Source organism: Talpa europaea (genome assembly GCF_964194135.1).
Source record: "Talpa europaea genome assembly, chromosome: 4".
Taxonomy (NCBI): domain Eukaryota; kingdom Metazoa; phylum Chordata; class Mammalia; order Eulipotyphla; family Talpidae; genus Talpa; species Talpa europaea.
Genome location: NC_140070.1, coordinates 6,029,289 through 6,051,547, shown reverse-complemented (window position 1 = coordinate 6,051,547; position 22,259 = coordinate 6,029,289). Strand labels below are relative to the sequence as shown.

The 22,259-nt window shown below is 36.5% G+C and overlaps 1 protein-coding gene across 8 annotated transcripts in view; it reads left to right on the top strand.

The window, feature by feature from the left end:
• TENM3 (teneurin transmembrane protein 3) overlaps positions 1-22,259 on the top strand; it is a gene marked incomplete at both ends in the record, with an annotated part of 409,334 nt that overhangs the window by 19,132 nt on the left and 367,943 nt on the right. For 5 of the 8 annotated variants that reach the window (XM_084232540.1, XM_084232539.1, XM_084232538.1 and 2 more), the window contains one exon: positions 3,360-3,638. The exons of the other annotated variants lie outside the window; for them this stretch is intronic. In XM_084232540.1, coding sequence (XP_084088666.1) covers positions 3,360-3,638 — 279 coding nt within the window. The remainder of the gene's footprint in view (positions 1-3,359; positions 3,639-22,259) is intronic. 8 annotated transcript variants of the gene reach the window in all.

The following is a 22,259-nucleotide window of genomic DNA, read 5'->3' as shown; positions in this document are numbered from 1 at the left end:
CAGGCAGGAATCTTTTTTTCTCGCCATCCTCCCTGTTTGTCAAAACTGCACATGTTTTCCATAAACATAACACATCTCATAAACATTGCTAGATTGCGGGAAATAATCTAATAGACTAATTTATTCGAGTTGAACAGTTTGATCTCCCCAGGGGTGTTTGCATTAAAACAAGGGCTCCTGAAAACAAGAGTCCTTAACCAAAGAAAACAACTGACAGCAGTAGAATTCGAAACACCAAGGTCTGACATGAGATTCAAGTGGGTGGGGTGGCGATTCTAATATTATTTCAAAACAAACGTCTCTTCACCCTCCAATTATACATTTCTCTGGTTATCAGTTAACATTCATCCAGGTGTTTAATTTTAAGCTATGTTTCCTGGAGTTGTTCTTTATGCTAGTCACATTTACATGAGCCAGCTCTTAAAACCAAGTCCTGACAGCCTTGAAAGATGAAAAAAATTAAATGGTAGAGGTATTTGAAGAGCACTTGTAAGTGGCTTTAATCTAGGTCCTTCTGAGGTCAAATTTATGTTTTTTCCTTGTGGAAACAAAAGCAAACTTTTAAATTCAGTGGAAAATCTTAACAGGGATTCTTCCCTTCCTAGCTTGCATTTCATAATAGCCCTTAAGGGTTTTGAATTTTTTTTTAAAGATTTATTTCATTATTTATACAAGCACTGGGTACTGTCAGAAGCACGGGAGGGTGAGAGAATTCACCAGAGACAAAGCGGAGAGCAGAACAGGCAGACTGACGAAATACACTGCTGAGGGGAGCAGCGGGTAGCAGGAGAGGTCTGCACACCATGTGGGACCCTCACCCGTGGTGGGGGATCGAACCGAAGCTGCAGAGACAGCGGGCAGCTTCGCAACCCAGCGCTCAACCACTGTGCCACCACTGAGGCCCTAGGGGTTTTGAATTTTTGTGAGACATTGATTGCAGAGGGTCAGATGTTTAAGGAGTTTGGGAGACAAGTACCAATTTATAGGGATGATGCTTTGGATATTTATTTGCAAAGTGAGCTATGTTTACATACCTGGATAACAAAAAATAGAGATCTCAGTTTTCTGTTTTCCTACACCTCATAGATTTTTGCATCCAAATGGCAGCTGTGTGAAAAGTCAGTACTTGGAAAATGATTTAAGTTAAATTTCCTCAAGGGAAGTTCTTACTGTCTTTTACCTTCACTCTTATTTTTATCCTCTCATGGGAGGCACCTTCCCCCAAAAGAGGAAATATGGGACCTTCCTAGTGGCAAAGGTGTTAACTCTCAGCACTCTCTCTGGCCAAGGAGCTGACCCACCCACATGGCGCAGCAGACCTCTCCTGTCTCCCAGCTGCTCCCCTCAGCAGCGTATTTCAGTAGATCTGCCTGTTCTGCCCCCCACTCTGTCTCTGGTGAATCCTTTCACCCCCACACCTGTGGCCTACACCCAGTTCTATGCATAAATATATAAAAATAAAACTTTTTTTTTAAAAAAAAAGGGACGATGGGAAGGATCCTAAGATTTATTTTCACCCTTTACAAATAATTTTGTATTTTTATTTTGAAAAACCAGCATGTTTGACAATAACATTTGACTGCTTCAGGTTCTTTCCCCACTCCCCTTTGTAAACATCATATGTAAATAATAATGGGTAAGTTCTTTCACTGCTATCCGTTAACACTTGATGACATTGACCTATTTTTTGGAATTTCTTTCCTAAGTTCAAGGCACACTAATTATTTCAGGGACACTGATAATGCTGTCAATACTCGTGCAGCCTGAGCACTTTCTCACTGTTCACTGGGCTCTTTTTCCCTTTTTTTCCCTCCTATTTTTGCCACTTCCTTTTTCTGTCATCCTTTTTGGTTCAGATACTCATTCATATTGCTCTGATAAGCACAGTCTGGTTTGCAGCTAATTGTAGCATCTGATTTTCATTACTTATGAATGTCATTGTCAGACTCCATTTGGAAGTCTGAACGAGATAAAGCTGATCCCAACTTCTGATATGACCACAGCAATAAAGCAATTAACCACACTAGTTAAAATGTGCTGAGACCCGAAGGTGCTAATATCTTTACAAGCAAATATTTACTATCCTGTGTATTAGTTTGATTGATTGCCTAGAAGATTCAACATGTTATTATTTTATCACAATTTATAGCACTCTTAAAAATAACTAATGTATGTTATGTCTCATACCAGCCAATTAACTATGAAATGTTTATAGATGTAAGAGATTGAAGTAGGAAACAAAATTATGAGTAATATACATGCTTAATATTTTTAAAAGGTTGATATTACGTGGTAACATTGAAATCAGTCTTGGTATATGATAATTCGTACATATATTTTGATTCTGGTTGGTAGCCCAATCTCAGACACTCCCATGCCAACAGAGACAAAAATGGAAGTGCCATATCTGTGCATTCTACATGCAAACATTTTTCTCTCTTTCCTTATCCATAGCATTATAAAATATATGTGAAATTCCAAGAATAAATGCAGGATTGGTAAAGTCATTAATAACAGCAGTCATTGGAAAGTGTCACCTAATTTAAACACTTTTGCTTTAAGTTATTGCAATGTCATGAGTTTTATGATGCTCGATTTATTAGTAAAAGGCTGCAGGGTTCACCGCCATTTATTTTTCAGGGAATTTGATTTTATCATTAATTTTTAAATACATAATGTTCCCATTCATTTATAGAGTGTGCTTTCTTTGCAAAAATTGGTTTACATTGATCAATACAGATGTTTCCAGGTGTTTATTAAAGCAAAAAGTGTAGAGAGACAGATGTCTGCAAATTTTCAAGAGGTTACAACCCAAAATTTAATTTGTGTACACGCGCACACACATTCATGTTACTTGTTAAGGTCGACAGATAACATAAGGTCTGACCAAGCACCTGTTTCTATTTAACAAGTAACTTATTCTTGAGGGAAAGCTTTCCTCTTCCAAAAAAGTGACATCTGGATGGGAAAACCATATCCCTGAGGAGGGGAGCAAGGACGTGGGGAAATGTCTGACAATCTCATGAGCCTGTTCCACAGAGCTCTGATACCTGGTCCCTTCTGCGGGCCGAGCCTTCACGGCCCCATGTTCCCTTGCTTTCCCATCTCTCTGGAGGTGCTCATGGGTTCAAACAGAGCCCCTCTGAGCTGGCAGGTGTGGGAAGTTGATGGTGTACCCCACCTCCCAGAGGGTGCCCACTCGACCCCATGCCATGCAGAGCTGACATAAACACCTGGTGCTAACCGCTGAGAAGTCAGGATGCTTGACTGTTTGTTTTAGGGAGATTTTTCTTAAAAAAATACAAAATGAAAACTAAACGTATACTCACTAGCTGTTATCTCTTTTTCCCCCTAATTAGGACAGAATTTTACCCTAAGGCAGTTAGGAGTTTGTGAACCAGCAAATCGAAGAGGACTGGCATTTTGTGCGGAAATGGGGCTTCCCCACAGAGGTTACTCTATCAGTGCAGGGTCAGATGCTGACACTGAAAATGAAGCAGTGATGTCCCCAGAGCATGCCATGAGACTGTGGGGCAGGGGGGTCAAATCGGGCCGCAGCTCCTGCCTGTCCAGTCGGTCCAACTCGGCCCTCACCCTGACAGACACGGAGCATGAGAACAAGTCGGACAGTGAGAGCGGTAAGTCTCCTTTTTTGCTTTATTGTGTCGGCGCTCGGGGCTTGCGTTTCAGTTGCTGGTGGGGGCATGTTTTTCTTCCTCCCTTCTCTTTCTTCTCCCTTTCTTTTTGTTGAAATGCACTGGGACTCAAAAAATGTCCTTGAAGAATGCATTTTTTTCCTGGGAAAAAATCAATATTCGACATCCGATGGTTAAATTATGCAAGCGGTCTCTGATGTGTTAGCTATAGTTTTGAGAAACAGTTTAATCATGTACAGGAAAAAAATGAAAGATTAGCTTTGACTTATCTTGGATCATGTCACCTGTTATCCTCGGTGGAGTCACAAAGCAAGTGGTGATAAAGTTTACCCCAGAGCCAGCTTGCAATCAAAGATGTCTTTGTAGATGCCTCTTGAAGATATCTCAAAGAAGTCGCAGAATCTTAGAATGGATGAGTGAGCACACAGAATAGTTTATTAACAGGGCTCAAGTGATTGAAGAACAAATTTGATCATGCTTTAAACTTACTAGTTGATGAGAGCAATTGAAATCTTGGTAAAGGGGAGAAAGTGTGGTCTTTGATGTGCTTTGGGGACTGGATTACGATGCAATTAAATCCACGCACAAAAATTGGATTTTAGCATATCGAAATAGCAGCTGTACATATTGTAAAAAAAAAATGTCTTGATAAAATATTGGGGTTCTTTGCCTATTGTCAATGGGGCATGATAAAAACAGTTCATTTATATGCAATAATAGATTTAAAAGAAAATTTAATTTTTAGTCAGCACTGCTTCTAGGAAGAATTGAAGCATCAGTGCTAATGCACCAGACAATGACAACAGAGTTCTCCTTCAGCATTTGATAGGAACGGTATACTTGCGCCTGCAGTCTAGTTGTGAATGCTGAGTGTATGTAATGTATCCACAAGCGAATAGAAAATTCAAATGGATGGAGTGCATGACATTGGAAGAGAAAGATGGCTGTCTTACCAATATTTCATTTTTTATTTTTTCTTGAGCAATTTTGTCAGCTTTGCGCTGTACAGAAAGCAGGACTATTGTTCACTTTCAGTTTCAGCTAAATCACAGTGGGAAGTGGTACCTAGTGCTTTCCACTGCTTATGAGTCATTTTCCTCCCTTTTGGGAAAAAAGTCTAATTTAACCAACTAGAACAATGCCTTATGTGGGATACTTTAGTGTACTAGACTATAAAGTACAGCTCGATTAATAATATGCGCTCACGATATCCATTTTGGAAGTGTCAGATTTTGGTGGAGGCTGGCTGTGTTCCAACCCAAATCAGGAAACAAGGACAGTTCTTTCTGACAAAATGCGCCTTAGAGTCAGGCTGCCAGCTTTTTCTTGAGCTAATCCATTCACCTCAGGGAGACCTATGTTCATATCCATTTTCATTGTGGATTCAGAAGTCACTAACTTCAAATACAGAAGAGTGGGCATGAACTTGGCTTTTTATCCACTCACGTTTCCACATAACACTCGGAGCAGTTGTAGGCACCATGATGATATTCAAATGTAGCACTGGGCAATTGATTTTGCTAAAATACGTGATAAATTGTATGCATTCTCCCGAATGCAGCAGGAAAATGAATTCAAGTCTGATTATCTGCATCGTAGAGTGTCCGTATCCATTTCTGTAAAATAGTTTTCCACCTTAAGTTAGCTTGCTCTTTCTACCTCCAAGTTGTACAGCCTCTCTTTTCTCTCTCTAATAACAAGTGTGTTTGTTATGGTGTCTCTATTGGTAAAACGTAAATTCATTTTGTTATTTTTTAAATGACATGTCTGCTAAAACTACCCCACAGTTGATGCCTAAACCCATGGCATCTTTTTCTTTATAGAAAATACAAAACTGTAAACTTGCAGCCTTTAGTGAACACATCATGGTTAGTCTATTAGTTTAGGAGTGTCCAAATCATTGGGAGGGAAGGGAAAATGTCTAAGTTTCACAAGCCACTGTCCTTCTCCATTGGCGCGGATGATTATTAGCCAGGGGGGAACTTGTTTGCCCAGGAATCTCATCACCTGGCCCATAGAGTGAGATAAACACAAGAAAAGCTACTCTTTCTTTTCTTCAAAACGGTCTTGGTGAAGCAGAAGAAAGACAGGAAAAGAGTGTCAAGCGCCTTGCCTTGAAATTCAGCACATTTGCTTGCATTTGTGGAGAGTAAGCGGGTGGTCAGCCAAGTTGAGAGTATAAAGTGACTGAAGAACTGTTTGTTGAGCTGGGCAAAGTGAGAACTTCAACTTGTGTTTACTCTTTTCCCAAGATTTGGCTCTGGCTGTTTTTTGAAACAACATTTTGATGGTCTAAGAACTCCCAGTGAGGTCAGATTAAGGAAGAAAAAAGGAAATAAAATAGATAGGACCTCTTTGTGAATACTGGCAATGTCATAGATTGAAATCTGTGTCCATAGGAACATTTCAGTTTATTTGTCCTGAGTTTTCAGTGATTAGTCAGAAGGAACAAGAGTTCGATTAAAGTAATTGATTACATTAAAATCTGGAGAAGCATCATTTTCTGAGATCTTTAGCAGATCCTGTTTTTCAAAGTGTGGAATGAAATCAGAGTACACAGGATTCTCTTATTCCAAAATAAAAAAAAAAAAATGTTCCCCACACTTAAGTTGGATTATAATAAAAACTGAAAATTTGAATCATATGCATGGACTTCTAACATGTTTATAAACAATATCCTCAAAACTATGCTATACTTTTACTATGATTATTTCTTCTGGTCAAATATTTTAACATAAAATTGTTAAAATAATTTTCTCCTCCTTAGCTGTTTTTAATTGTGCACAGCTTAAAAGTCTATTGATCTTCCAGATATATTTTCCTTCAACTTTCAATTATTTCAATAGACTGTCTAATTTTAGACAGAACTAACCAAGTTCTGTTCTAGAACTATTAACTTAGACAAGAAAAGCCAGAGTAAAATAACTCACTAAAATGAAACTATCCAGTTTAATATGGGAGTTTTCATTTTGACTGTTTCCATCATTGGAACTAACTGTGAATAAGGCTGTTTTCCCCAGAAAAAAAAAAATGTTATTCAACATTTATAAAATTATGCAAGCAGAGTGATGTTCTAGTTATAACTTCAAAGAAGAGCTTAGTCACTAAAAGGGATTAGATTTCATTTATTTATTGATAAAGAGGCCAACAGTTCAAGTTAAGAAGGCGCTAGAACTGCTGTGAGGCTAATGAAATTTTGATGGTCTGATCATCCCACGAGGGGAAAGGAACATTCTGACCATGTCACAGGCTCCATGTTAGCAGAGATTCAAAAAAAGTGATAACATTTATTCTTCTGCAAAACTAACTCTTTACCAACCACGGGTGTTTGAAGTTAGAAGCATTTTGAGAAAGTTTTCTTTACAGTCTGTTGAGTTTCATCTGGAATTCCAAATGTTAATCTTGTTCCAAATTAAGTTTATGGGGTGCTTCCTAGACAACACTGCATTGTCCTCATGTTTCTGAGCTGAGTGTTTGCACCAGGGAAGATACTAGAAGGGCAGTGGCTTTTGAGCTTGTGTCAGGAGCAGTTCTGGCAGGCACTGAGAGGTTCCAGAATGAATGTGGTGTGCCACCTCATCAGAGTTAGAGTTACCAGTTGCCCCGGGTTGTTTTTGGGCATCTTTCCTGTCTGTAGTCTTGTTAAAAGACCACCCACTGGATTCCCACTATGCAGCCTCACAGGTAATCTGATCTCCATTCCAAGTATCTATTGAAATGTCAGGAACAAAAGACTTTTTTCACAACATCAACCTTTGAGCTTTGAAAGGGTTTGTACATGCATCTTTTCCCAAAGAAGTGGGCATCTGGATGCTTTGTCACCTAGCAGAGAGGCTCATGACAGCCAGGATGTGGTCTCATGCCTAGAGGGTTTCAGTCCTCTCATCCATCGCCCACAACATTTGTACCAGTGCACCCAAGCTCCAGCTCCCTACTTTGCCACTTTTGCCTGCTCCTTCCTCAGTTGTGCTGCTTGTTCCAGAGACATGGTGTCTCCTTCTGGGGGTTCTCATCTTCCTCCTCCTACCTTTCTCCAGGACCTCTTAGACCCCTTGCAAAGAGACAATCTCCCTCTTCTACCTCAGCGTGATTCATAGCCTGGAGAGCTTCCATTTGGGTTGAGAGTTGAGAATGTGTTGGGGGGCGGGAGCAACAGACCACCTGGGTGGTGGAATTATCTCCACCACCTCCCATTGCTGTGACCTTGGGCAATTAATTTCACCTTCCTGTGCTACGTGTCCTATAAGTGTAAAACAGACAAAATAGAAAGTAGTTTTTATAGGGATGTTGGGAGGGTTAAGTGAGTTGAGGCATAGAATGAGCTTCAGCCAGTCTTTCGCATCTAATGAGTTCCAAATAAGTGTACGTTCTGTTTATTGCTTGTGAATGGTAGGAAATTATATGTACTTCTTAAATCTTTGTGGAAATTGAGGTAGAGAAACACTGTCCATGTTATCAAATATCCACATAGTATTGGTCCACAGTAAATGTTGTCTAGCACCCCCTCTGCACCCCCCAGCATTTAGTCACTCCCTCTTCTGCATTAGTGGTGTTTGCACAATTGGCAACATGGAGGAGAATTAGTGGATTAGTGGACTCCTCTAGAAAAAAACACTGATAATTTGCATAGTCTGGAATTTCTGTCACCATTTATTGACTCTTTTGCTTTTCTCCCAAACCCCACATCCTTTTTAATTTACTGTAATTAAATGAATGTACACTGAATGGTGCTGATAATTAGTCTGATGGCTGTAGACTTCAAAGACTTTAGTGTGCTTCTTCCCCTCCTGGCCAAAGGAAATTTCAAAAGTAGTGTTTTCCTCAAAGGCATGTTACTTAGACAGTCAGTCAATTAAAAGGCAATTTAACTGATGCTCATCAGTTCACACAGTAAAATAAATCATTCCTGGAAGACTTTATTTCTCACCTGGGGTCTCAGAAATATACCTGTTGTAAGGCCCCTCTAATGCCACACTAATTGTGCATGATACTAAAGTATTAAGGGTTCATTTGGCTAACAAAGAAGGTGCACCATTGAAGTGCTGTGTTTTTAACTGTAATAGACAAATGACTTTGCACAGGCAAAACCTGTTTGAAGGCTTCAACTGATTTGTCCTATCAATAATATTTATCTCCTTTCTGTATAGATAAAGTCTAGATGTTGAGTTAGTATACTTTCAGAGAAAAAAAGCTTCCTCCCTCAAACCAATTTGATAAACTACGGTAGTGATAACATTGACATCTGTTTCTCAACAGAGAACTTCATCTATTTTGCCATTCAAGCGACCACGTCAGGCAGAATATGTTCTCTGAAAGAGGGGACAGTACAATTTCTCCTCTCTAAGTAATTGCATATAGGTGTGAGGGAGAGGAAATGGAAGGACTTGTCACAATTCCATTGCCAATTAAATTCTAGAATAGTCTGGGAGAGACTGCTGGTGGCATTGGCGCACCCTGGCATGTCACATCTTCCCAATGCTTCCAGCAGGAACATGGATGTCATTCCTCTTCTGGTTCTTTTCACAAAAGGGTAATATTTGAGTTTTCTGAAGATAATTAGAAGAGCTGTGTATTCTTTTGCCTAACCAGACTGGTTCCATTCCTGCAACTTTATCCACGAACTTCTCAGACTATTTCAGAAATAGATTATAAGAATTAAGATGGAATTTCATTGCTGCAAGAAGTAAATGGTATTTCGGTGTTATTGTAATTTTACGAGATTCTATTACACATATTAAACTATAACTTGAATATAAATTCCATGATGGGCCTTTTCTGGCATGTAATGATCAATTCTAGCTTGTTCTACTGTTGTAAATTATATTTTATGTTTTAGGTGCGCTGAGATGTCAAAGAGAACAAAAGTGGCATATTTGGGTGCTTACTGAATTAAGCTTGGAATTAAAGTACTGCTTTGCAGAATACAAATAGTTTCTAAAATATAAAAAATAATTACGTTGCCTTGATAGTTATACTTCAAATAGCCACTTATTTTAACAAAAGTTTCCGTATTTCGTTTAAGGATAATATTTGTTTACTCCAGGAATATGTGGCAGGTCACTCTTGAGCACAGTAAGTTATGATTTAAATAAATGTTCTTTAAAATTTAGTATTATGAAACCAGAATTAACAAGACTATAAAGTCCACTATCGTTGCTGTTCTCACTTAGTATTTATAGAGTCAGTGTTTTCCATTCTAAGGATTTTGAGAACCTCTTGGCAATTTACCCTTTCACATGAATATTGCTATTTCTGCTATAACTCACATTATGGGTATTTTTGCTCCAAGTATGGAGAGTATATGCTGTTTCTGTTTAGATTCTAAACATTCTTTTACTTGTAGAGTTGAAATTATAGTAAAGCATGCTATGCACATAATCTAAACTGATGATGTATGCTATTTTGATTTTTGAATGTGTTTTTGATATCCTTGAAAAATCACAGTGGTAGCAGTAAACTTGTTTTAATTAATGAATTGAATAGCGTCGAATGCTGAATCAGGCTTATTGATGTAATTATCACTGAAATAGAAAAAATAAGTGTCAGAGCCATGGAACCTTCATTTCTTTGCCATTCTGAGGGCATTCAAGTGTTTGAAGAGCAACTAACTGAATTTTTGTGCCATTTAAAGAATCTTCTTGAGTCATAATAATTCTGTTTATTAACATCCATATCGCTCTGTGCTTATATAGTGAAAAATCTTACATATTATTTAGTGAGTCGTTCGAATGATGGTTTCACTATCTTGAATTTTCTAACATTTATCAGTTGACTTGAGATAGTTTTCTACAATGAATACATAACTAAATATGAGTACATAATGAAGTGTGAACATTTTTTTGAATGCATATGAAAATCGATACAAATGTGTATAAACTTGAGAAAGGACAATTAAAAATATCTTAGCACTAGCACCTTAACTTTAGATGTTCAGAAACTGGGAACTGAATCGACTGTAGATAGGGCTTTTTGAATGGATTTCTTATTTAGTATATCAACTGTGTCTTAATTCAATAAATAAGAAATGCTGGTGATTATACCAGGTGGTAGGGAGAAAAATGAGTAAAATATAGTCTCTGAATTCTAGAAACTCACAGGCTGACAAGACAAACAAGCAAGTAGAGTTTGTAATTATATTTTTATGGAGTGTTTTTAACAGGACAATATGGAAAGTCAATGTAGGTGCAGAGTAGCTTGTTGCCAACTGAGAATGGGGACAGGAGGAGAGAATATTTCCTAGAGGAAGAAGGTGATGTCATTGGCTTAATGTGTATGAATTTATGAATTCAAGGTTTCTATATGGAGGAGCAAAGGAGAAAATGTCAAATCCTGGGGGGACTGTTGTGAGACCATGAATTGTGTGGGACACATGGTGCACCTGGATGAATCGTTAGCGTGTGCCCACATAAGTAGCCCCAGACCATCTCACAAAGGCCTTAGCGACCGTGCTGAGGAGTTGGTACCTTTTCCTGTAGGTCATGGGGAGGCTCTGAAAGATTTTAATGCAATGGAATATCATAGTCACATTTATATTTTACGGAGAACTAGAAAGAGAGTATAGAATGTTGATTGTTTTTGCCACAGAGAGAAAGCTCTGTTGGGGCATGGCTTTATTCATTAGATTTTTGTGCTCATCTCACCCCCCTACCTGAACCTGCAACTCAAGTTTTTGCTGAGTGAATAAATAATGAACTTGGAGTCAAACCTGAAAACAATTTAGCCAATTAGGTGCTAGTGTAATTTTCAAAGTGAGAAAATATTAATATTTGAACCAAGATTGAGAGAGAAAAGACAGACCAATTCAAATATAATCAAGACTTGATTAATTCATTGCTTTGGGGTGAAGGGAAAAGAAGACATTTTAAAAGACCCTCCAAAATGGGAGTCTAAAATATGGCAGCGACAAGCATAGAACATTCATTCCAAAGCTCGACTTTGGAAATAACTGGGTGGGGAGCTTGGGAGGAATGCAGGGCAGGGATTTTTTTTTTTTATTTTGGAAGATATTTCTGTGCTTTTGTAAGGAAAGGGAAGGTGGGGTACAGTTAAAGAGAAGGTAAGAGTAGGGGAGATTAAAGGAGAAATTAATAAGAGTCTGGTTTCGCATGACCAGGAACAGAGGCATCTTTGGGATATAAACTTACATAACTGAATTCCTCAAAATGCTTTATCTTTCAGGTACTTTTGTCTTACAACTTTGTATACATAATTATTTAGAATTTGCTATAGAAAAGGCGTACTAGAATGGCACATTTCTATCTAGTATTGATTGAAATCATAACACATTTGAAGTCAATGAAGTATACATTATAAATTGATATTTGACAGAATAGAGAATCCAGGTTTGGCAGAAAGTTCATTCTTATTCAAATTTGGTGCTTTATTTCAAATGGTTCTAGAAAACTGTTTTTTAAAAGAGCACAGTGTTGAATGGCAAACAGGTAGCCATCGACTATGGACCTTGAACTAACAGGATTGCTCTGATCCTGCTCCAAGTTTCCAAGTGGCTTCTTGTTTTCTGTGCTGGTCCTTGGCAAGTGTGTGTACATGTGGCATATATGTGCTTTATAAAAAACAATTTTATAGAAGGTTTTAAATTAAATGTTAATTTTTAATAGGAATGTGATTTTTCCCAAATATTTTAATGACTTGGGCTCTCAAATCCCTGGAATATTATGTATATGTATATGATCTTTGCCAGGGAATTAAATTAATAGCTACAAAACAAGTGCTTCCACCTTAATAACTGCCTCATGGTTTTTTTACACTAGCTATACTGAGTGTCTTTTTGGCATAAAAATAAAATCATTTTTATAAACTGGAAAGTAGGGTGCCAACTTAATTATGAATGCTCTTGAGGCATTATCAAATGTTAATTTCTAAAAATAATAATAATAATGCATGGAAAGGGGCCCAAGGAGCTGGCCCCAAGTGATACATCTAAGAGAAATAAAAATAGGCTATACAAAGGCAGGTGGGCAGTTGTTAACTGAATATAAGTTTTCCAGTTGTTAACTGGAAAATTGAGAGTTTGTGAAACAATTATTCAGACTAAACTAAATAATTGGTTTGTCTTGAATTGGCTCATATCAAAGTAATCCATAGAAAGTAGGCTTGCTCTCCCAACTGGTTTTTATAGGGGTGTTAAAGTTCATAAAGAGAGATCTTAAAATTTTGACATACAGCAGATGGAGATTCCTGGGGGATTTGAAAGCGCTTGAATGAAATGTCAGTCGCTGCAGAAAACAAGCATGAAACATTCCCTTATAATGGACTGTGTCTCATTGACGATGGCTGGAGAACCATCTTAAGGAATCAGGGTCCAGAATGTGTTTCTAGGTGAACCAACTTGTTTCAATGAACCAGTTTTAAAAAGCTAAGCCTTCAGATATTTTTAAGGCTTAGCATTTTTAAAGCATTCCATCATTATTTTTATTGTACTGTCTCAATAAGCCAAGTAAAACAATAGGTGATAACAAACATGAAAAGAATGGAACTTTAGATTAAATGAATTTGAGCATAAAATATTAGGTGTTTAAATCCATGCTCTTCTGTGTCTGTTAATTGCTTAGCACTCCACAGAGAAGCAAATGAATAACACTGACTACTTTCTAGTTTGGTATTCACACTTTTATTTTTCATCTTCTGTGTATTTTTTATATTAAAATTGCAACTGTTTTGCTTTAAGTTCCCCTGTCTCATTAGATGTTCTACAATAATACATTCCATGATATGATTTATCATAATTTCTTTAATATTTCCATTGCTTTTGCACATCTAAGTTGTTTGAATTTTCAGTGCTATAAATTGTACTGTAACATCTATTCTAGTGGCTAAATCTTTGCCACAAATTCTGTTATTACCTTAGGATAAATTTTTGAAAGTGGAATATCAGAGCCAAAGGGTATATCCAATTTAAATTTTGGATACACTCTATCAAAATATCCTGCAAAAATCCTAGTATCAATTTATATTTCCACAAACAATATAAAGAAATGCCCTTTTCCACAAGCCTTTGACAACAAATACTTCCAGGATTTAAAATGTTGGCAACTTGATGAATGAAACATAGTATCTTATTGTTGTTGTAATTTATATTTATTTGATTAATAGGTTGAATATCTTTCCATATGTGTGTGCGCACAAGTTGCATTTTCTGTGTATGTGTGTGTGTGTGTGTGTGTGTCTTGTGTGAATTGCCAGTGCATGTTCTTTATACATGATTCTTTTAGGGTATGTGAAGAGGTTAGTCTTCCAAGACAGAAGGACACTGAAAGGAGTGAATGAATGAATGTTTGCATACCAGAGTGATTGCTCTGCTCTCCACACCCCCACCGCCCCACCCAGGATATACATGTCTGCGAACAGGACGTGGTTTGTTTAAATATCTTCTTTGAATTCAGATCTTCTGCTCATTTTATATATGTAAGTTCTACAGTCGTGATTAAAAAGTAGTGCAGATTTCCATGTATAAAAGAGGTAGGCCTCACACAAATTTAAGGTTCTTAAGTTTAGCAAGACACTGCCTTGTTCGAATAACAAAATATTCTGCAATCTCCTTTATAGATACTCAGTGCTGAAAAAAATCTGTATTTACTCCAGGTCAGAGTAACAAGTTCATTTCTACAAAGTTTGTGTCCTTATTAAGTAAATAAAATACTTAAAATACATAATAGTAAAGTAGGAGGTAGTCTCTTCCCTAGCCTGTTGGAAAAGATACAGGGGTAATAGACACACATTTATATATCATTTATATTGAATTGTAAGTGATTTCATATAAAAGCATCTTAATAATCCTTTTTCTCTTTAAAAATATTTAAATCTTAATCTTTTGCAGATTTTTTTCAATTTCATTGTATAGAAGATATTTTATATGAAAATTTTTTAGAAAATTTAAAATATAGTCAATTGAGTTATTTAATAAGGGCTTCTTTCTTGCTTAGTAATATTTCTTCCTAACCCTAGAACACATAATCTTTTATATTTACTGCCTCTTTTTAGATTTCTTTTGTTTTTTATATTTAATCTAGTTGAATTTTTTAATGTAGTTTGTAATGTAAGAAATTTAAATTGACTTTCTTTACATAATTCCCTTTTGTAAATGTCACTTAATTTAATCAGAGGACACTTCATAAGGTCTTATAAATATAATCTACTTAAATTTCAACAATGAAATGTCAGTAAAAGTTTGTGCTATTAAATCTTTGTAAAGAAGTAGAATGAGATTTATGAAATATCAGGTATAAGCAGTTTAGAAATTTAGATTTAGAAATTATAAATTATAAAAATTATAGAAATTATGAAATTATAAATTTAGTTTCAGTAGTTTTTGATAGATCTGGAATGCTAGCAAACATTTTCAGGAATATTCTATTACCCACTAGCCACGTAATATGAAACCCTGAGGCACTGGACAAAAGAATGCAGTAATAGAAAAACAGACTTAAATTGGCTTAGGGAAGTTTTATATAATGTCAGAAGCAGTTATTGAGATCTATTTTTCATTAAAATATAAAGCATTAATCCTACAAAAGGTCAGAATGTATTATGGACATATTTTGTGAACATCCTTATATTAAATATTTGAGAGGATTTTTAAAGGAATTAAAATAAATGCTCTGCTGTCAAGCTTATAGACTTGAAGGTAAAGGACTTTACAAAGAGGAAACAATTAGAAGACAGAGCAACTAGATAAAATACATTGCAAAATTGCACATTGAGGAGAAAAAGCAATAAAGGTTGAGAAAACAAAAGATTTTGCAGAAGTTATAGGATTTCGGCTGGTCTTTTACAGTGGTAAAATATGCTTAAGTGTTGCAGAAGCTGGTACATGTGTATGGTTGAGAGAACTTAAAGGAATATTTAGAGTAACAAGGGGAAACAATGGTTTCATTATAAGGGGACCACCCCATTGGGAAGACTCCTCTTGGGAAACAATAGAAAGTTAAAGTTTATAATTTAGATGGAACCTACTTAATGAAGAAGTGTGAATATCATGTAGAAAAAAAGTCTGTGATTGTCTATGGATAGGTCTGTCCAACCGTGTCCTAAATCGGAGTAGCATAATGACGAATGGGCTCTGTCAAAGTGACCTTCGAATTGGTAAGCATCAATCTCGTATAAACCAGAAAGGTATTATTGTGCTAGAGAGGAAAGACCAACTTGTAGGGCTGTTGGCAGGGCTTGTATTGTGAGAATGATAAGAAATCATCTGTATGTTTTTGAGGGTAAAACTGGAAAAATGTTGCTTGTAGTAGGAACAAAAAAAGCTCATAGAAAGTTAGTTAAAATAGACTATCATCTGCATAATTACATAAAGTCATGGTCAAGAAAGTTCACATTGTAGTTGGTAAAATAGTAAACATGGTTGGGGAGCAACAGGAATTATCCTGTATCCCTCCCGGTTCTTTTACTTGGTAAAATGGTTAAGAGTTGGGGAGCAAAGCAAATTATCCTGTTTCCCTCTTGGTTCTTTTAGGCTAGCAAATAATCAAATAAGCATCAGACAAACTGATAAGTAAAACGTTAAAAAAAAAAACTTAAATAATTCCTGTATATGTGGAAGAAACTCAGTAAAACTGAAAAGCTCATCCTTTAGTTTCAGACAGAACCTTAAATAGCTAAGACAAAAGAGGTTGGGTCCAGAAAGGGGAAAGTCAGGGAGTTCACCAAGGAAGATACAGTTAGCAAAGTTATGCAGATTTAAGAGGTCAGGGAGTTAGGTCTTTGCAGTTTAGGGAGGGAGACACCCTTACAGGGAAATGTTTGTTGCTGTTGTTTTTCCAAAAGCAGCCTCAGCCCAGCAGCCTTCAGCATCCCTGTCGTGAAATCAACCTTTTGTCAAAATATGCCAAGACATATTTTGGGGTGACAGACTTTTGCTTACCTACCACAATATGTAAGAGATGTCGTTGAAAGCTAAAAATGTGGATTTAAGCATATATGTAGTGTTTCCCCCCACCCAGAGAATAAGATAGCAGTTATAGCAGATCTAGTTCAGAGTTAAGTGTCAAAGTTATTGGTCTCATGTTTCCTGAATCTTCCCTTAGAGCATGATAGTCAGTTACCTTTCAGAAACCAACAGGAGCACTGCATCATGAGATTCCAGAAAGTCCAATTCCCTAAGGTGTACTGAGGAAGAACCGTAGCAATTGAAGAACAGAGTCTGAGAATATCTTGTCTTCATCCATTTTAGTTGCTTTCTGCCAAATCTCAAAATGATCACTGCATAAAATAGATTTCCTGTACTCTTGAGTTTGTATTTATCTTCTTCCTAGTCATAACTAGGGTTTTGCAACTGCACACTTTCCTCAGGAACTGCCAGAGAACCCCAGGAGCTGAGTCAGGATGCTGTGAGGCAAGGGGCTGCAAGATTATTAAGTAATATTCCCTCTGATTGAGAGTTTAAGTCAAGACAGTTGCTACTTATATAGAAGGCTTGATTCAGGCACAGTGGATGCCCTTCGGTGCCAGAAAAACAAAGGGCTTCAACTCCAGTAGCTTTAGGATCAACATTTGCATCTTTCGGGGTCTAGATGTTAGCTCCCTGGTGTTGCTGTTAGCGCATTAAATGCACTTATTATTTTATCTCAAAATATTGATAGATTATAGCAGAGGGGAAGAAAGGCAGTGTAGGCATCAGCCTGTCTTCAAAGAGTTGTCTTAGGGGTCCCTGTTTCAAGATGGATCTCAGAGGGATGAACTTGATAACAAGGAATTATTTGGAGGTGAAAGTTTGATCTTCAAGAGGTGAGGATATTGCTTATGTATCCCCATGAGTCCTGGTTTCTTCCCCCTATTTCAAGTTTCTACTGAAGGTAGAGCTCATCGATAGTTCACAGCTATCAGGTAAGATTTCTTTTTTTGAAGAAATACAAGAGAGCATACATACGTGAAACTCTTTCCATGAAAACCATTTCTTACCCGATTTTAATAAGAAATTTTCACTCACAAAAATCTTACCTGTCACTTTGGTTCTACTGTTAGGAACTTGTTCCTGTTCCCCAGTATCCTTTGACTTCCCATAGAAAATGTTACTACTTTACAGAAGCATTTTGTTACAATAACCTTCCCAAGACACTTGTTAAAGATTTGGGATGTGAATGTTACCGATGTTCTCTAGAAGGATTATAAAAGGAACCAAATGGCAGAGTAGAAGTTGACAAAATATACTGCCTATTCTTGCGTGCATTCTCTTAGTATCTGGGCAGACTGAGGTAGTTTTCATCAGACCACATACTGTTCAATGAGAGGGAAAGAGTCTTGAAATGTAAATGTCTTCCATGTCACCATGCACATATATGCAGTTGAATGCATTCCTCACATCTTCATTTAAGATGTAATCCTACCCTCTTAGAAGAAGTGTTTCTTTTAGGCATAGTAGAAAGAAAACTCTTGATTATGAAGTTCAGAAATATGGTTTCTTATTTTGGGTCTATCATCAACTTGTTTTATCTTGGACATTTCACCTGGTATCTTTGGATCTGAGTTTCTTTAAATTGTGCCTTCCTATGAAACAATTTTTGCAATATGTATTAATTTATTTGGGGGTAAATTTACAAAGCTAATATTAAGCAGTTTTTTTCCCCTTGATGATTTTCCTCAAGGGAAAGTAAAGATTAGAAACGTTACAATCGAATAAACCACCAAAGTGGAAAGAAAAATTAGAATCATTTGGGCATCAAACATAGCTTCCTTTGCTTATGTGTATGTCACTACTATTACATCTACAAAGAACAGATAATGACACTTGAACCACACAACATATAGTGGTCTCTTAAAGTTTTGCTATCTTCTGTTTTGCTTAACATTCTATGTATATTACTGAACCATTTCAGGTTCTTTAAATTTGCTTTAGTGCTTAAGAATTTTATCTAAGTAACATTAATAATTCTAGGATATTTTATTATATAACGTTAGAAAATGTGCTTAGTAGTGAGATTCAGGAAGAAACTTTCTTGGTTCTCACCATATCTACGAAGTAGATCCACCATTTCCAAGAAGGTGATCCTCAATGTTTCATAGAAAAATAAAAAATAACTGACACTACCTTGATATTTTAATCCATCCTTTAAAATTAACCATCCAGCCAACAAGAAAGATTTGATTTGGAATGTGATATCTCATTTTAGCCATGGTCAGACTTGAATTCTAGACTTGAATCACTGCTACCCAAGCCTCCCCTACGCTATCATCTGTTTCTTTCCTGAGATACTACAGACTCTCCAACACAATCTGGATCAGGTTATCATTTCACTGGGAGAATGTTCATGTCATTATCAGCTTGTTTCTAGGGGAACTGATCTCTGCAAATCAATTCTGTTTTATGTCGCTAAAGGACCCGCCAGATGATTGAATATCATGATCATAAGCTTGACAGACCCCGTGTGAGACTTCAGATCTGTTTTCTGTAAGAAGCCCGGAGAGACATGACTGAACTAGAGAGCATGATTTTTTCTGAATCTACCTCTATCTGTGTCTAAAATGAAAAATGTTCCTGTTTTTTTATCCTAAGATCTTGGTATGAGTTGGAAAAATTTTGGTCCTCAGTTTCAGGTTGTAACCCTTCTCACACTTGAGAAGCAAGACAGTTCACCTTCTTTCTCCTAACTAATTTAGACCCAATATCAGCCTTTGATAAATTGATCCCACCTGCTAGCTCTAATCATTTTCATTATTCACTGAGCTCTTTCTCCAATTCATCATGTCCTTTTAGTTTCTGGGGACTTCAACACACACACACACACGCACACATAGACACACATACACACACATACACACACACTTTCTCTTGCCATTTTAATGAAAGTAACATTTATGCTCAAAGTTATTTTTAGTGCTATGACACATATGACAGTATGTTCAAAAGGATGGTATCTGGCCTCAAAATATGTTTTTAATGTTCAAGACCCCTTTTATGGTCCTTCTCTTCAACCTGATCTAAGTATTACAGGATGTTAAGGTACCTATTAAAAGATCCATTAGTTGTTATATTCCCCTTCCTTCTGCTGCTTCATAAATTTCTCTGTAATTGGAACTTAGGACTTCTGTAGAATTTTCTATTAAACTGCTATTTCCCAGATCTTATTTCCTACCACAGATTACTAGATCAGATTTTTCCTACAACTCTCTTCTTACGTCATCCAGTCTTATCAGTCTAATAAAATTATATTGTATTATTTGGTTGACTGTGATTATCAAACCCTCTCACTCCGTTCTCCCTGCTCATCTCACATTCTCGCCCTAAATTTCTTTGTAACTGGGGTGTTCAAACACATGTTTCTTTCAAGCTCCATTCTTTTTTTTAAAATATTTTATTTTATATATTCTTTACATCATTTTCCATTTTTGCACAATGTATGCATTTTCACCTTGGTTATATTCAAGCTCCATTCTTAATAGACCTGCATGAGCAGTAAATATCTAGTTGAAGGACTGACTTCCTCGCTTTTCCAGTTTCATTTCCCACTCAAAGTCAATGCAGCTTTACAGAGATCTAAGTTTAAAGGCAAACCTGATGAAATCCTGCCCCACAACCGTGGTACTTAAGTTGCATGTTTTAAAAATATACTATAGAAGATCTTATTTTAGTTTGTAGCTAAAGATATTATATAGTTAAAATCTGCAAACTCTCATTAACCAAAATAACATGTTATTCTGTGCAAATAGAGTTCCAGTTAGAAACTGCTATTCGACTAGAATGGTAACTATCTTTTAGTAGCCTACTTTTTCCCCGTGACTGGTATAAATCATTAGGAGTAAATTGTGTTCTGTCATTGTAGCCAGTAATTGGTGACATTTTCTTGTCACTGTGGGATTATAATAACAGCAATATATGTACTGTCAACAGATTCATTATGTTATGAAAAACATAAACCGGTAGTCTGTTTCTTTTAACTATTCTTTGCATATTTTCTATATTAAATAGGACACTGACAACTTTACAAATTTTTAATACTCTACAGAGCTGTTTTGTCATTAACGACTTCAGTTTTTTTTTATGATGCTTTAAATGTGTTTTAATTATTTTTATTTCTTCCCAGAGTTCACCTGGAAAATAGATTCTTCTGAGTATTTGTTTGTAAACATAGAGTTAATCAATAAAACACACAGGTTTTGTGGTTTTTTTCAGCAGTAAAACATACAAGATACACACCAACACTATAAGCATTTGTACTGCATTTTAACATAGTTCATGTTAGGAGGTTAACTAAACACAAGGTCCTGAAATTTTGTGCTTACATAATAGAGTGGTGAACTGCTCCAGGCTGAAGGCAAAAATATCCATTGTAAAGAAATATGAACATGACCATCCCATAAATAGTGGCTTCACTGATTGTTAAATCGGCACATCTCTTTCCAGTTCGAGTGCTTGCTTGGCAGTGTTATAAACTGATCACCTTTCAACCCATTCCCATAAAGGAGGGAAACACCTCTCCCTTTCTGGAGCTTCCACTGCTTCCTGGAGAAGAGATTTTCTTTTTCTTTGCCTTGGTAGAATTAAGATAGGCAAGTCTCTGCTGGGTGATGGAGAAGGCCCAACAGCAGGTTCACTTCAGCTTTTATTTGACTCGTGTCTTCCTAGATGAGTCTATCAGCTTTTCCCTTAATGCTCCGGAGCAAGACTTGAAGGGCGTTGCTTCCTGCCAGCTCACTGGACTCTTTCGGGATTAGCCTCACAACTTCCCTATTGCGAGAATGTCTTAGAAGATTCTTTCTTTGTTTCTTTCTTCCAGTTACACATTTTTTGAGGTTTATCTCAGACTCTCCCCACCTCGCAAAAATATTGTTACCAAGTTTTCCTTTATTCATTCAGCAAACACAGCCAAACACTTTCCTGATTCTTTGGGGGCTACAGAGCTACCAAACAAAATCTACCAGTAGGTAGTATTTTAGCAAAGACACTAATAGGAGTCATTTTTGCTTGTCAGATCTCTTTGTCACATATTGGTCTCTTTTAAAAATCTCTGAGTTCATTTCTCATTATTTCAAGCAATATATATCATTCAGATGTTCCTCTTTTCCTCTAAAATTAGCCCCTGGACAGAGGGGTTTTATTTTATTTTATTTTATTTTATTTTTTTACTAGTTTACCATAATCTTTTTTGTTTTGCAGACTGAAGTTGGGTTATATTTAATTTTGATTTTTGCTTTTTCCTTTGCTGGCTTCCTGATGCTTCTTTGATATCCTTTCTATTCCTCTTCCTACTGAAAATCACATGGCCATCAAAAGCTGTAAATATGAGTGTAAACTAAATATATTCTCTCCTTTCACAATGGAGATTTTAAAAAGAACTTTTCCAAACATAAACTGCTCTAAGAATTTTTTTTTTTACATTTTGAATTCACATGACTTGCACTATATATTTCTCATTATGGCAATCAAAATGATTTGCCAAAATGGAGCTCGATTTTCTATTTTTTTATTCCCACTTAACACTTCCAAATTACTTCCAAAATTTCAAGCTTATTACAGCTTTGTTTTACTTTGCTACTTACAATCTTTCCTCTGTCATATACTTTTATCAAATTCAAACTATTTATTTATTTCAAAGCTATTCTTAGTCCCTCGTAGACTGAGTGTGTATATATTACTTCATTCAG